We start from the raw sequence: 16,449 nt of genomic DNA, 5'->3' as shown, positions 1-16,449 counted from the left end.
ATTAAAAAATAACCATTATCAACGGAAATAAATAAATAAAAACCAAAGTATAATAGTTTAAGAATATTTGATTTGCTTTACCCAAAATGCACCATTCGTGAGTGTGATTTGGATAAGCATATTTTATGCCCGTGTACCATACGCCATTTGACATAGCCACTGAAATATTTTCCCACTTACTCAAACGGAATTTCCTTATTAACTTTACACCTAGTTCCCACTCCCAACTTTATTTCTACTCACTATTCATTGGGGATATTAAATTGTTTTCAAGTTGTTAATCTAATTCAACATTAATATATTTTATTATTTCGTTTAATATCTATATTAGTGTACTATACAATTTGTTTTCAAGTAAATAATGATTATCCAAGGAAGAGTTTGACTAATCCACAAATGAAGTGTGAGTAGTGATATCTACTTAGCTTTGTTTCTACAACCCTATACCTACCTACATCACTTCCAATATGCCCAACCATATTATGCAAATCATGAGAAAAGTAATCATCTTCATTCTTCTCACCGTCACAAAGTGTGCTACACTTCGACAGAATGAATCAGTTTGAAATAATATATTTAAGTTAAAAATTTAATAATTAAATATTTTTAGTTTAATAACAACAAGGGATACATGAAGTGATATACTTCTTGGGATAAAAGATTTGTTTCCCTTCCAACATTGTCATTGGTTATTACTCATTAAGCAGTTCATTAAATTTCTGCTGGTCAATGGTTTCTCATGTCACAGCTTTCTTTGATGTCTCCATTTCAGCAATAGAACTAGCAACAACATCTCCATTCGATATATGAATCGTAGAAACTGATGTAACATCTCAGATTATTGAATAGTGATATGTCTCAAAATTTGAGAGTGAATATATAAACATGATAAGTAATATCAGTTTTGATATGTGGTAAATGGTTTGATGCTACATAAGTGTTATAAGATTCCCTTTATGATAACTTTGTATATATTGCATGATATATTGAATTGGTAGATGATAGATAAATAAATCATGTAACTATGATATAAAAAAAATTAAATAGGTAAAAGTCATGTAAAATAAGATCTTTGTACAACTTAGTAACACAGATCATAAAATCTTGGACTACACTAATGGCTTTAATTTTCATATGCAACAATTTAAATTTCACAACTACTATTTTTTTGTTAAGTCCCAAAATATATTTATCTTATCCTGTATTTGTGAGTAAGCTTATGGAGGAAAAAATATTCTTTGCATTTCCTCACAAAAGAACAAAAAAATATTATTTTTCTTTTCTGTTGTAAGTGGGTGTGAAATTTCCTAGTATCAAAATTAAAACCCATTTTTAATAATCAAATAACACAAACAAGGACCCAATACATATTTTGGCCTATCAACCCAAACTTTGGGAGCATTGTTGTCTCACTCTATGTGTCATTACTTTTGATTGATCGAAAAAAATTTATTTAAGTTAAAATTGTAATTATTAAATATATTTTTTGATCAATCATGTATTCTGGCAGCACAAAAAAATGAGACAACGTACCTAAAAGGGGTGTAACACACCTTTCAATACCTTGGTACATCAATATGAATATACATAGAACTTCAGTATCATCGACATTCATCATTAAAGAATATGGACCACATGCATCTTTTATGAATTTTTATTTGCCAAAATAGATTAAAAGAAGGAAAAGAGAAATAAAAAAAATCACACATGAACTAAGTCTTCTCAATTAACATTTAACACAAGAATTCTGAACATAAATCACATTTAAAAATTAACATGGAACTTGAGACCATTTCATGGGTCTTAAGTCTTTCTCTTCCCTTTAATACCCTCAAAAATTAAGTCGCAAACGAATTTTCACTAATCATTATTACAACAAGAACAAATTTTCAGAATTATGATATAGAAGTAGTAGGGGCAATCATACCATATATGTCATACCAACTTGAATGATATTGGTGTGAGGTACTCTCATGTTTGCAGTGCCTCCTCTACAGTTCTTTCTCAGAAATGCATAGAAATAATTGATCACCAATTTCTTAATGAAAAATGAGTTTTTATTTGCTCTCACATCACCATGTCCAAGCAAATAAGTGCATCCTGATGCCATTGCTTCTCTAAGGGCTGAAAGCTCATATTCAAGACTATGATCTTCATCTGATGACAGATAACTTGATGGTAATGCTGCTGCAGGTTTCCGAGAGGTAGAAGTTCCTGTTTCTTCGGAATTTCGACCAAGCATTAGTGGAATCCTGAGTTCATCGGTCACGTTATCAGCAGGAAGATCGGAATACTTGGATTTCGTCGAGACACTGTCGATGTCTTCAACAATGTTGCTCTCCAAGGCAGATTCTCGAGCCTCCTTTTTCAAGAATTTATCGAGACTTTCGATAAGAAGCTGCTCAAATGCATGGTGATCTTCCTTCCTTACATCTTTGTAACCATACCTGGCAACACAGCGGAACATATGGTAATCTTTTGGGCACACTCTTCGGAATAGAAACCTTTCCTCTTGAGGAACGACCGGGACTGGGACATATTTAATGCAGACAAAAATTATGGTAGAGTGAAGAGCTGGAAGGGTCAGCAGAAACTGCGCGAAAATGGAGGGAACGCCCTGGACAAGCTCATTATATAGCAATCCTATTCCTGACACTCTTACTGTTCCAAGATTGGAACCAAGGTCGAGCATTAAGTTCGACGAAATCTTCTCCCTAACTTCGCTTTGGTACTTCAATACGCTCCCGTAGTTCCATGTGTACATCACAGAAAGGAAGAAGGTAGCAAAGGCAAGTGGAAGCCAGCCACCCTCAGCTATTTTTGCTAGTACAGAAGACATGTAAATAAGCTCCACCGATCCGAATACGAGTAGGAAACAGAATGCCAAAAAAAAATTGGTCTGCCAAATTAAAACCATTACAAGTGTCACCAAAGATGTACTAACCAACATGACAACAACTTCAGCAATGCCTGCAAAATATGAATCACATCAGTACAAATATACCACAAATGGTCTTCAGAACAAGGACCCTTCCAGTTGTTTATTGCATTCTATGGATTCAAGCCATAAAGTATAAGTCTTAAATCTTGAGCACCATCAATTACGTAAAAACAGACGTTAATACCAGAAACACTACGATCATGAAGGATCCAAGGTCAGTGCTTTGAATTTATTTCAACACATAAAGCATACAATTGAGAATTGAATAGAAATGGACCATAAGTACAATATGAATAAGAAAAGGAGAAAAAAAATTATGTCACCTTAAAACCAAAAGGGAAAAAGAATAGTCCTAGAAAATGGAGATAGGGGACATATTACCATATGCATTTGCAATATCAGTAGTGTGTTGGAAGATGGCAACGATAATTATGCACATGACCATCAGAAACCAATTAATGACTGGGATGTAAATTTGACCAATGAACTTTCTTGAGGTGTGAATTATCTTGATCCTGGGAAAGCATCCCAAAGCCATAGATTGCTTTATGCATGAAAAGGTAGCAGATATCATTGCTTGGCTAGCAATCATAGCAGCAAGTGTTGCTATCACAAACACTGGCCAGAAGAGACTATCTGTTTTACACAAAGCACAAATAGAAAGTAACGACTTCGATTACTATACAGAATGAATATATCATAATTATAGTATTAAGGAGAGTGACTCGTATATACAGATACAAGCAGTCATTATGTCAGCAAATATCACCTGGAACAGAATCGTAGAATATATTTACGTAAGAAGCCGGGTTCTTCATCAAATAAGCAGCTTGGCCCATATAAGCAAGGAGGAGACAAGGAAATACCACACAAGTGAAGGCAATCTGTATAATCAATTAATATACAAAACAGTTGAACCAAATTAAAAAAAATATTGAAGACTTGGTAAAGTAAACTCATTGTTTACTCTTCAAAAAGAAACACTTTGAGGTTTCACAAACCTGAATTGCTTGCACAGAAAAATGACCCAGATCAGCAAACATTGCTTCTGCACCTGCAGAGGAATATACAAGCAAGTTGTGTAAGTTGCTGATTCCTTTTCCTAAAGTGATAGTTCTATGTATCACAAATTTCTCATTTAGATGGACAAACATGCATTATCTACTTTATAAGAGATTAAAATAACTTCTAAATCATGTGTTTATGATGTTTTCTAGCATATATGGTTTGGTGTTACATAAAAAAGCATGCAGAAAGAAACAACAGAAATTCTAATTTTGATATTGAGCAAATTATCTTCAAAGAACAAAGCCTCATAAATGTTTGCTATAAACTAGGTAAAATCAACATGATAGCCATACTTTTCTTCTACTTGTGTAGGTGTGTGAGGATCCTATGTTGATTTCAATTAGTTTTACTTGTGTCCTGTATACCAGTGATTATCCTCATAGAATGTCATTAACATATTATACCTATGATCACATCTACAACTTCAAGAACAATTCTAAGACATTAACAACAAATCCGAACAACACTGCAAAAAGACTAATGAGATGAGTGAAGCAGCAAATGTCGTGTTCCCTAGGATAAGAAAGAAAGTTCAAATTTATGTTCACAAGTAAAAATGTATAAGAAATATGCCCAAAAAACTGCAATGCTCGTGGTTTGAACCCATGAAGGTGATAAAATGATTTACCTGTAATACACAGAACACAACCACCAAGAGCTGACCAAGCATGTTTCCCGTTCTTCTTAAAGAAATAATAAATATAAGCTGGATTGATTGCTCTCAGAACAGTGATGTCATGCTTAACCATATTATAAGCTCCAATGGAACCCAGAGAAAAGAACCACAGAGCAAGTATAGGGGAAAACATGAAACCCACTTTACCGGTACCAAACTGTTGGATGCTGAACAATGCCACCAGGACTACAATTGAAATAATAACCACTTCCTCTGCAAGTAAGAAACGTATAAAAAGAAAAGAATTTAAGCTCATTTGTGCACCATCATTCTAGCAGAGACTCAGATCTCATGGACATTTGCTTCCGGAAATTATAGGATTAATATCTTGCAATCATCTTATTTGGAGTAAACTACAGAGTTGTAAAACTAAATCTTATGAAGTCATATTTACCCTTCAATCAGTAAGGTAAATCTTCCGAAAAGCAAGAAAGAAGCATCCACAATAACTTTCGTACTACTTCTATTATATGCATACTATTTCTTCTTTCAAACAGGAAAAAAGGGTAAAATTTGTGGAAAGGAAAGGAAAGTACACCCACCTGTACCAAAACTTTCTATTTCGCCCTGAAGCCCACTTACAGCAGATAGCACTGCAGCAAAGAAGCATCATTGTTATACAAACAAACAATAAAAATTTCAAGTAGGATGGAGTATGATTTCTTATCTACCGGGACGGTAGAAGTACGCTGCAGTTCATTCAATTCAACAAAACCTTTGTGCTTACCAAGTGTCAACAGGACTTATTAAAAATTGTAAGTTGATGTACCTGACATTGCTGGGGTTAGAATACCATCTCCAATAACCATGGAAGTTCCCAGCAGAACCAACAGCAACAAAAGTGTTTTCAAAGACTTATTCTTTTCCAAAGTGTCCTTTATTTTTAAAGCCCTTTTCATCTCTAAACTGGGGACTTTAAGCCTAAAACTAGAGATATGCTCATCAGCTTGTTGACGATTTGGAAGCAGACCCACATTTGCGAATCGGCAAATCAAGGAGTATAGTGCAAACGTTCCTCCTACAGTTGAAGCATTAATGTATAAAAATTGGGACTTACAATATGTCTTATTGTCTTAAATGAACCATATAAGATAACTTTTAGTGGGAAAGAGAATCTCTTACCTTCTCCATTGTCATTTGCTTTGAGGACTATAAAAACATACTTTGCTAATGGAATAAGTGTTATTGTGTACATCACCAATGATAATGCCCCCAAGATATCAACATCTGATTCAATTGGAACCTTACTGAAGACATCAGCGAAAACATAGAGAGGACTTGTTCCCATGTCACCATATACCACACCAAGAGTCTGAAATGCTAATGCAAGAGTAGGCAAAAGGGAAGCATCCTGATTCACATTAAGTACTATGGATTAAAATGAATAAGATGAATCTTTATGAGCACTATTAAATAAAAAAAGTGGAAGTTAGTACTGTTCAGTGTCTATTGAAAATGGTTAAGCGAGGATGTGCAAATCCTAGTTACATGGTACACAGTACCCGTTTCAGTGCGTGATACTCTTGTGATTCGTTAATTTTTACATTATTATTATAAAACTCCCTTTATGACGAATTCGGCATGTGGTACGTAAAGTGAATGTACAAATTGGTCATTTATTGATATGTTCACCATCACATTGGTCCTCCATTTATACACCAAATTAACCTTCGGAATATATATGCAACACTCAATCCCTCCTTCAAAGTCACATTTTTTGTTACCAAGTTAGTCCTTAAAAATACATCAAAATGAGACACAACCAGATACCATGGATTCCAATTTGCCAAGAAACATTATTTATCAAACATATCTCGTTATTAATAACTATTGGATATTTAAATAAGTTGACCACAGAATCCATGGCACAGATTGTAGCTCCCTTTGTGAGAAAACAGATGTTGTCTTGTCCTACAATGAAAACATTCACACAGCAAACTAAACAACAAAAAACAGATCAAAAGGGATCCTCAAAATCATAGTAACATAATACTCTCTTCGGTACGGATACATGATACGTGATACGCAATACACTGTCCTATGAAATATAGGGTATGCTGGGGTTTATTAAGTTGGTATATTTTTTTTAGATTTTAGTGGGTACACTTTAATTTTTTAAACTTATTTATGTTTTTGTGAATAATTATATAGATTAAACTAAATATATTTAAAACAACATTTTAAAATTTAAATGACATATATCTAACTAAAAATACTTATTTTATATAAGCAACTTAAATAAAGCCCATATTTTTAAATGACATATTTCTTTTTTCCCCACTTCTAAACAGCTATCATTTCTTATTAGCCACCTCCTTTTGTTCTCTTCTATGTGTTCTGTTTCTTCTGAGTCATACCTTATCATACTAGTTCGCAACCCACCACATTTCTGAATGCAGAAGAACCGCGAATCAGTTCTCGCGAACTGGCTTGTGGTACGCAGGGGTATGATCGAATTCTGTGACTATGCTCAAAATGCTAAATCATATTGCTTGGAATAAAATGATGGTAACACAGGATATAATTTTACCTTGGAGTGGTGGTCCTGAGTTCTAGAAATCTCCATGGCTTCAACATCAAATGAATCAACCCTCTTGGGCTTCTTCACAAGCCTCCTCCTGAGTGAGTCATATCCTTCTCTACCTTCATTAGACCGTGATGGAGGAGGCTCATGCTCCATTGAATCAACTTCACTGCCATCAACCCACCTTGACTCACTGCTCCCATAATTGCAAAAACTATCCAACAACTTCACACTGCACTCTTCAATCCCACCATTTTCCATTGCTCTTGTGAAGTGTGTCAGTGTCACAAGCTTATGAAAGTTTGAAACTTTGTCAGCAAATGTAAATGGGGTTACCTTTTCAGAGACAAAGTTCAACCCTTTTAGCAATCATAGGAGGATTGAATAAAGAAGTTTAAGGTGTTGGTGGTTAAAAGTTAAAACATATTACTGGCGCAAAACAAGACAAGACAAGACAATCATAGGAGTTGCTTGTCCAAATGAATTTGCTGCAGAAAATAAATACCATAATATTTTGCTCTACCCTTCAGAGAACAATTATCTCTCTTAAAAATCAAATATTATACTTTTTTTAATTTTTTTTAATTTAGTAAAGTTTTATATTATTAAATCAATAATTTTTTTATTTTATATGTAAGTAATAATTTTAGACAGCATAACAATTCACGGTTATATACATGTTTTGGTACTTTAATATTTATGCGCATTACTTTTAGGTTATCATGTGTATCAATTATATTTATTTAAAATTAAATAATAGCTAAATATGAATAACAAATTAATAATAATATTTATGCATTGATGTAAAATTTCATTTCAAGTTATTATACTACTTATCATTAATTTAAATTATTTTTTATTAAAAGTCAATAATAATTAAATATGAATAAAAACAATATATAACTCATACAATATAAATATATGCATTTTTCTCCATTTATAAAAACTCTTACCCTCATACATGTTAAACTTATTCACAATAAATATATCTTGTTATTTTAATAACACATTAAATATTTCCCTACTAGAAAAAGGTTATTAAAGATTTGTCCCAATATCATTAAATTAAAAGCACTTATTTTTTATTAATGAGTTATGTCAATACTTATCCAAATATCATTTTTTCATATAAAGTTTCTACTTTTTTTTAAAATAGGTAGTAGTATATCCCTATGTTGGTATGAGTCAAATTTTTATGTTGAATCTCATTATTATTAATGATAAAATTGGTGTGCCATTTTCTTAAAGCATCTTGTGATAGTTATCGGCGATGGCGACCACACTATTACAATTAAGAAAAACTAAACATGTATTAGGTTATTAGATGTATGCAAAAATTACATGTGGAAAAAATGTAGAGGTTACGAAAAAGGTAGACAAAATGGGAATGTAGTATCTCTTGATATAAAGAGATAAATTATATCTTCTTACCAGTTAAATCATGATATATGTTATGTTTCATCATTCTCTATAAAAATATTTTTTAAAATAAATAAAATAGTACACATATCACATTTTTATTGGCTAGAGAAGATAAGTTATCTATGAGGAGATATATTATTCTCTGTGGAAAAATGTCATATAAGTTTTACTCCTGAGTTCGTGAAAAACTTAACTATGAAAAATTAAATCGTGAATAATCCTTCAACTAATAATTGAATATTCAAGATTGAGAACCATCAAAGTTAGAGTAATGATATAAACAATTTAATGATCAATGTTTAACCAATAGACGTAATATACTCACTAATCATCATATGAAAGACTATTCACAAAGTATGGATATTTGATATATTTATGGATGAGAAATCTTTTTCCAGAATTGTTATAAAACTTAAAATATATATTTTAAAACGTCAAATAGAATATATATTAATTATGTATTTGAAATTTAAATGTTAAATATATGTAACAATTTATTTTAAAAGTATTATCAATTTACATGATTGAGTCCAATTTCCCCCCTTAAAATGATATCAAATATTTTTTATTCCTTTTTACTATAATGTTATCAATTCACATGATCAAATGGAATTCTTTATCTTAAAAATGTAACAATTATTTCTTTCATTTTTTATTGTATTACGTTTTTTTGCATTATGATTTTCTCTCTATTTGTTTTTTGAAAACATCACATGAATCATTTTCTCTTCTATTATTATTACTCCATCAAACATCAATCAATACAAAAGAGAAATAATAAAAAATTAGATATTAATAATAAAATCTTGTCAAGTAGGTAAAAACATTATAAATATAGGAAGAAAAATAAAAAATGTATTCATTACGCATTATATTTTCAATTACATGATTGAATGCAATTCTTTTCCGTAAAAAATTATAAATTACGTTTTTTTATAATTCATTATTATTTGATTAAAAATCTCAACATAGACAATTGAGGTTTGACTGCACACAACAAAATAAACATCAAATTCAAATAATTGAATTAACGTTATTATAACTCCTAACGTAATAAAATATATTTATTAGTTGTAATTACGTAATGAAATGATTACTTCATTCCTTTTTTGTATTCTAACAAAATGATAAAGTTATCAATTATTTGGTTCATTTTTACTGTAACATTATCAATTTATATGATTAATTGCGAATTCTCCCTTAAAATTACTATCAATTATTTGCTTCCCTTTTTATTGTATTATATTTTTTGTCTTATGATTTTCTTTCCAATCTGTTTTAAAATCATCACCTAAATCATTTTCTCTTCTATAATCGTTCCTCCATCAAACACCAAAAAAGAGAAATAATAAATCAATAAATATTAATAATAAAATGTTGTCAAAATAAGTAAAATCATTAAAAAGAACATTAATATCAGACTCAGTTCAAATTTCCATTAGCTTTTTAATAGACTTATGTTAATATTATAAGGGTATCATATATTAAACTTGGGATATCTAAAGCAAAAACTTGAAATCATTTTTTTCATATTGTGTAATTTTCATTTCCTATATTGTCCTTAATATTATTTAATTTTTACAAAAAAACTATATAATCCTAAGCAACTACCACCAACACATTAATTAATCACATATCTCATTTTAAATTAAACATTATCATAAACAAAAAAAAATATAACATATAAAATTGAATATATAGTATCACACAATATTCGCTGGCAGGCACAAAGTGCTTGTACACACTAGTATCTATTATACCAAAAGTGTTCTTTACGTGACACTTGCTCTAGTTTAGATAAATTATTTTATTTAAGTTAAAAATTTAATAATTAAATATTTTTTTGACCTTATAACAATAGCAAGTACACTCCCATTAAACTTCACATTTTTATATAAATAATTTTTCCATTTCTTGTACTTGTTAACATTATTCATATAAAATCTGATGAAAATCAAGAGACTCAAATGTAAGACTTTTATGGAGTTTGTTCTCATTTTCCTTCACTTATCAAGCACCACATCATCTTAGTCTTATAAAAAAACATTTTATTATTAATGTCCCAATATTTTTAAACAGAATAAACTTGAAGCCTTAAACACTACAAAAAAGAGGCATTTTTTTCTTATGCCAAATGCATGAAAGATAATAGATCCCAAAGCATAAGAACAAGTTTCAATTTTCAAAGAGATAAAATGTGATCATATGCTGATGATATGCACTAAGTAAAAGTTTTCTTAACTGGTAATCAAAGTTCCACATAGGTAATAAAGTTTGTGAGGGAAGTTACTAGCAACAAAATCCACTATCTACAACACATTTTCATGAAATAAAAGTTACACTTCAATGTCAACTTGAAGCTCTAACTTATTCCACCATTCATTGATAGATAGAACAATCCTTTAAGGATGAATGCCACATGTGTCCCTCAATCTCTGGAAAATATTGTCAATTTGCTTTAGAACCAATCGCCTTCTTAGCGAAAGATGGCAAACAGAAAGCTGCTGTATGAAGCTGGAACGAAAAACGGATTATGTTATAACCGAAATCTAAGATAAGAATTAGCAGTTCAGCGAAGAAAAAAGGGAGAACATGGTTGTTGGAGGAGAATCACACCTCAGAGTTGTAGAATTTCAGTGGCCTTGCTGAACTCTGACTATCATTTTCGTCAATGGGGTTCACCGGATGCTTGAAATCAACTGGAGGCCCCTCGGTTGAGCAAAGCATAAAACCAATCATCCCACTGAAAACCAGCCGGTGTATTATTATGAGACGATTTTTGAATTGCCATAATGACTAAGACCATTTAAGTTTCAAATAACCATTCTCCGGAAGAGTAAATATAGGGTAAAACATTAATCGATAGATAGGGGAGAAATTTGGAAAAATATACCTTGGGTATGTAGGAACCGTGGTCCAAGCATAGTTGACAGAACCTTTGAATATCTGGCGACAATTTGCCACAATATCCTCAATGATATGCATATGAAGCCATATACTTTCTGCTTGAGTACACACCACTCCTCCAGGAATAAGAGCCCTTGCAATCGACTCAAAAAAAGGCTTTTCAAATAGCTCTTGAGCAGGACCTTAAGGATATCAAATGAACCTCGGTTTTAATAGGACAATTTTAAAATAACTAGAGAAGGCCAAAAATTTACAAGGCACAGGCATCACAAATATACCCTACCAATTGGGTCAGACGAATCCACGATAACTGCATCATAAGTTCCTTCTGGAACTGCCTTCAAGAATGCAACTCCTAGACCAGTAAGAGACAATAGATCATGAGAAAACTCGTCCTGAAGTTGTGTAGTATTTAAGAAACAATGAAAAATAATTATAGTCGATCATACCATCACCAATATGGAGTGTCACACGTTTGTCTTCATACCCTACTGCTACATCAGGAAAAAATTGCTTGGACACCTGCAAAGAAAGAGGACTTAAGTTTTGATGTCGAATTTGGCCCCCAAAAAATTGACACTGAACATATGTTGTTACACTAGAAATTGTTGAAAAAATAATTTTTTGGTTGAGGGTGGGCCTCAACACAACGGTAAGATTGCTGCTAACTGCTTAGTGACCAATAGTTTAAGGGTTCAAATCTTGGAAACAACCTCTCTGATTGAGATCATATATTTACCCTTCTCACACCCCAATATGTGGGAGTCTCATGCATCTGTCTGATAGAGACCCCTTAATTAGGCCCAATAGATAGAACTATAGTGAAAGACTCAGGTTCACTAGAGTTTATGAAAGGAGGGGCAGAGTGGGGAATAGCATAACTTCCCACTATGGAAATAACTAACTAAGCAGTTATGAATGAGATTATATCCTGAGAATGGAGACAGGGTAGAGGGGGAATTAGTGGGACGGGGAGTTAGGAGGATTTGGCAATTTCACTGTTTGTCATTAGTCTATATATATATTATCTCTGTAATTTTCTTTCCTTCAAGCTGATTATGAGTTACAGAATTTCAGCATATAAACCTATATTCTTCTGTTTTTCTTGTTCTATTAATATTCTATTTCTGGTACCCATCATCTTTGGTATCAGAGCTCCCGATCTTGGGAGCTTATGGTAATTACTTGCGCACAAATGGATCAACGTGTGGATAACTTGGAACGTTGTGTACAAGAATTGCGCGCTGAAAACCAACTACAATTCAGTGAACTTCGTCAACTATTGGAAACCCAGAACCGAAGGAGGAACAGAGGACGAACACCAAGGAGGGATGAATATAAGGATTCAAGATCACGGTCTACTCATTCACACAACTCTTCCAAATCTGCTCATGAAGCCATGTATCATAGGAGAATCCTCACTGGACGCAAGGTGGAGATGCCTATCTTCAATGGGAACGATGCTTATGGTTGGATTGGGAGGGGGGAGCGATACTTCTCACTGAATCACGTTGATGAGGAAGAGAAAATGGAGATCATTGTTGTAGCTATGGAGAATAGAGCCTTAAACTGGTTTCAATGGTGGGATGAGCAAACAGTGGAAAAAAATTGGATCAGTTTCAAGGAGGCGGTGATCAGGAGATCCCAACGAGGTTTATTTCAAAATCCTTTTGGCCCTTTGCTGAGTATTCGACAAACTAGCAGTGTTATGGAGTATCGGGAGCAATTTGAGTTGGTGGCTGTCCCATTAAGGGGTACAGATAGAGCAATGTTAAAGGGGGTGTTCCTAAATGGGCTCAAGGAAGAGGTAAGAAGTAAACTGAAGTTATTTCCCACTGAATCCTTGACAGAATTGATGGACAAGGCACTATTGTTGGAGGAGAAAATTTTTGCTGCTCGAAGGGGAAGGGGATGGACAGAAGAGAAGAGGGGGTACATAGATAAGGGTAATTCTTATGGAAAATTTGTGACTGCTACAGACCCTAGTAAAGGAAAGAGTTTTGGAAATATCAACGCAGATGCAAACACATAAGCATTGACCACCGGGAAGGAATGTGACAATGTAAAGGGAAGTTGGGGAAGGAGACTTTCCCAGGCTGAATTACAGGACAGAAGTAGGAAGGGACTGTGCTTCAAATGCGGACAGAAATGGGGGCGTGAACATGTGTGTAAAATGAGAAATTACAGTCTCATGTTGGTAGAAGGAAACCCTAATGAGGATGAGGAAGAATCCCTAGACTTCTTTGAAGAGGAAAATTTAGGAGAAATGGTCATGGAAGGAAAAACTCTGCAACTATCCCTCCAAAGCAGAGAAGGATTGACTTCCAATCAATCCTTAAAGGTATGGGGAAACTTGATGGAGGGAATGTATTAGTTCTGGTTGATTGTGGTGCAACCAGTAACTTCATCTCAAGAAGTTTAGTGGAGGAATTACAACTTGAAATGGAAGACACTCCAACATACTCAATGGAGGTGGGAATGGGAGTATTGAAAGGAATAAGGGAGTTTGCAAAAATGTAAAGTTACAAATTCAGGGAATTGAGGTGGAACAACACTTTTTCATTTTGGGGCTAGGTGAAACCGAGGTGGTACTTGACATGGACTAGCTTGCAAGCCTGGGTGACATAGAAGCCAATTTCATAAATCTGGCCATCAAATGGGAGAAAGATGGACAAACCTTCACATTGAGAGGAGATCCTTCCTTATGCAAAAATCAAGCCTCTTGGAAGGCCATGAGAAAAGCTTTACAAAATGAAGGAAAAGGGTATTTCTTAGCTTATGAGAATGGGGGAGGGGAATCAGAACGGGACGTAGGAAGTAATTTCCAGATGGAGGATGTTATAGCTGAATTTCCTATTGTTTTTTCAGGAACCTCAAGGGCTGCCCCCAAAGAGACCTCAAGACCATGCTATAATCCTTAAAGAAGGAGCAATAATTCCAAATATTATACCCTATAAGTGTCCTTATTATCAGAAAAATGAAATTGAGAAGTTGATAAAGGAGATGCTTCAAGCAGGGATCATCAAGCCTAGCACTAGTCCCTATAGCAACCCGGTTATTCTTGTGAAGAAGAAGGATTAGGGGTGGAGATTTTGTGTGGATTATCGGGCACTAAACAAGTTCACGGTACCAGATAAATTTCCCATACCTGTAATAGAAGAGCTTTTGGACGAATTGGGCACATCAAAAGTTTTTTCCAAGCTTGATCTCAAGTCCGGGTACAACCAAATCTGAATGAGAGAGGAAGACATACCTAAAACTGCTTTTAGAACCCATAAGGGTCACTATGAATATTTAGTGATGCCTTTTGGTTTAACCAATGCACCATCCACCTTCCAAGCACTTATGAATAAGGTGCTAAGACCTTATCTCAGAAAATTTCTTCTTGTATTCTTTGATGATATCCTTGTTTATAGTGAGAATGAAGAGTTGCATAGGTTTCATTTGAGGGAGGTGCTGAAATTACTCAAAGAAAACAAACATTATGCCAATAGGAAGAAGTGTGCTTTTGGTCACACTAGCATTGAATATTTAGGCCATGTTATTACTGGAAATGGGGTGGCTGCAAACCCCATGAAAATCAAGACCATAGTGGATTGGCCTCCTCCAAAAGAGATAAAAGGGCTTAGAGGTTTCCTTGGCCTTACAGGATATCACAGAAAGTTCGTTAAAAATTATGGGAAGATTGTTGGACCCCTCACTCAACTTTTAAAGAAAGATGCTTTTCTTTAGAGTGAGGAAGCTAACATGCTTTTGACAATTTGAAGGAAGCCATGACTCAAATTTCTATTTTGGCTGTTCCGGATTTTAAAAAGGAGTTTGTGATTGAAACAGACGCATCGGGAAGTGGCATAAAGGCTGTTCTCATGCAAGATGGAAAGCCCCTAGCATACATGAGCCAAGCACTATCAGAAACTGCACAGCGGAAATCCATATATGAGAAGGAATTAATGGCCATTGTCTTTGCAGTAAAAAAATGGCGCCACTACCTTCTAGGTAGGCATTTTAAGGTACATTATGATAAAAAAAGCCTTAGATATATGACAGAACAAAATATAATCAATGAAGGTCAACAAAAATGGATGGCAAAGTTACTTGGATATGATTTTGAGATCAAATACAAACCAGGAACTGAGAATAAAGTTGCTGATGCTCTCAATCCAGTGCATTATGTGGGAGGATATAGAAGAAGTTTTGCAGGATCCTAAATTAAAGAAAATCATGCAAGACTTGATGCAGGACCCAAACACACATGTTGGATTTCATCTCATCAAGGGCAGACTATACTACAAAAACAGAATGGTAATTTCCAACCACTCCTCTAAGGTTCTGATGAGAACCTCTTCAGGAGATCCTTTTCTTCAACAATCTATCTTGTTTGGTGCAATGAACCCACGGTTTGAGTGGTTCTTTTGATGGTGAATGTTTAGGCCGAATGGAAATGTGTTGGATAAAAGAAGATGGTGAAGATTGAAGGGTGGATGGCGCCACAACACAAGGTGTTGATAAGCCGGGTGATATTCGCCACAAGAACGTGGTTCTTGATAAGAATTATAATCTTGGTTCAGCCAAGAAGTTTGGAGAAGAAACACTCTCACACAAAAGGAAGAATCCTTAATTTTTACTCAAAATCAAACTTAGTTTTTATTTTCAATACGTGAGTATTACACTTATAGGCCATTTCATGGTTAGCCAATTAGTTCCAACCGAAATTCTATGTATTTCAAATTACACATAGATGATATTTTGAATTTCCATGACAAAGCCTTAATTTCTAAGTCTTAGAATCATTGTCTTTGATCTTAATTCGGTCACTTGAGTCTTCCATGAAGTAATTGCTTCCATGATCAATGTGTATGTTAAATGCCTTGCACGAATTCTCACTTGCTTGATTCATGAATGCATTAATTC

The 16,449-nt window shown here is 33.8% G+C and overlaps 2 protein-coding genes across 4 annotated transcripts in view; both read right to left on the bottom strand.

Annotated features, from left to right (window-relative positions):
* Positions 1,777–7,676, bottom strand: LOC109330457 (putative potassium transporter 12). The gene is made up of 9 exons (XM_019564629.1): positions 7,216–7,676; positions 5,808–6,036; positions 5,455–5,703; positions 5,228–5,278; positions 4,638–4,898; positions 3,943–3,995; positions 3,711–3,825; positions 3,323–3,577; positions 1,777–2,970 (listed from the first exon to the last, which is right to left on the bottom strand). Exons 1-9 carry the CDS (start codon positions 7,468–7,470, stop codon positions 1,922–1,924), a joined length of 2,517 nt encoding a protein of 838 aa, XP_019420174.1. The 5' UTR covers positions 7,471–7,676; the 3' UTR covers positions 1,777–1,921.
* Positions 10,933–16,449, bottom strand: part of LOC109330471 (spermidine synthase 1) — a 10,304-nt gene continuing 4,787 nt past the window's right edge. Inside the window, exons 5-10 of one of the 3 annotated variants that reach the window (XM_019564660.1) lie at positions 11,988–12,060; positions 11,822–11,893; positions 11,525–11,720; positions 11,248–11,374; positions 11,068–11,145; positions 10,933–11,036 (exon numbers count right to left, since the gene is read on the bottom strand). In XM_019564660.1, the coding sequence (XP_019420205.1) occupies positions 11,080–11,145; positions 11,248–11,374; positions 11,525–11,720; positions 11,822–11,893; positions 11,988–12,060 (534 nt within the window). In that variant the 3' untranslated portion in view covers positions 10,933–11,036; positions 11,068–11,079. Of the gene's footprint in view, positions 11,146–11,247; positions 11,375–11,524; positions 11,721–11,821; positions 11,934–11,987; positions 12,061–16,449 lie in introns of all 3 variants that reach the window. The other 2 variants (XM_019564659.1, XM_019564661.1) reach the window with 2 other exon arrangements.

Source organism: Lupinus angustifolius, chromosome LG17 (assembly GCF_001865875.1).
Source record: "Lupinus angustifolius cultivar Tanjil chromosome LG17, LupAngTanjil_v1.0, whole genome shotgun sequence".
Classification (NCBI taxonomy): domain Eukaryota; kingdom Viridiplantae; phylum Streptophyta; class Magnoliopsida; order Fabales; family Fabaceae; genus Lupinus; species Lupinus angustifolius.
The sequence above is the reverse complement of the archived record's forward strand: the minus strand, read 5'-3'. Positions and strand labels throughout refer to the sequence as shown.

Bases quoted from the DNA above. Each gene is read 5' to 3' on its own strand.
- LOC109330457 (XM_019564629.1), bottom strand. From the start codon at position 7,470: ATGGAAAATGGTGGGATTGAAGAGTGCAGTGTGAAGTTGTTGGATAGT. The intron at 5,704-5,807 runs GTAAGAGATTCT...CTTCAACTGTAG, and splicing joins AGCAAATGACAATGGAGAAG to GAGGAACGTTTGCACTATAC. The intron at 3,826-3,942 runs GTTTGTGAAACC...TTGATTATACAG, and splicing joins TTTCTGTGCAAGCAATTCAG to ATTGCCTTCACTTGTGTGGT.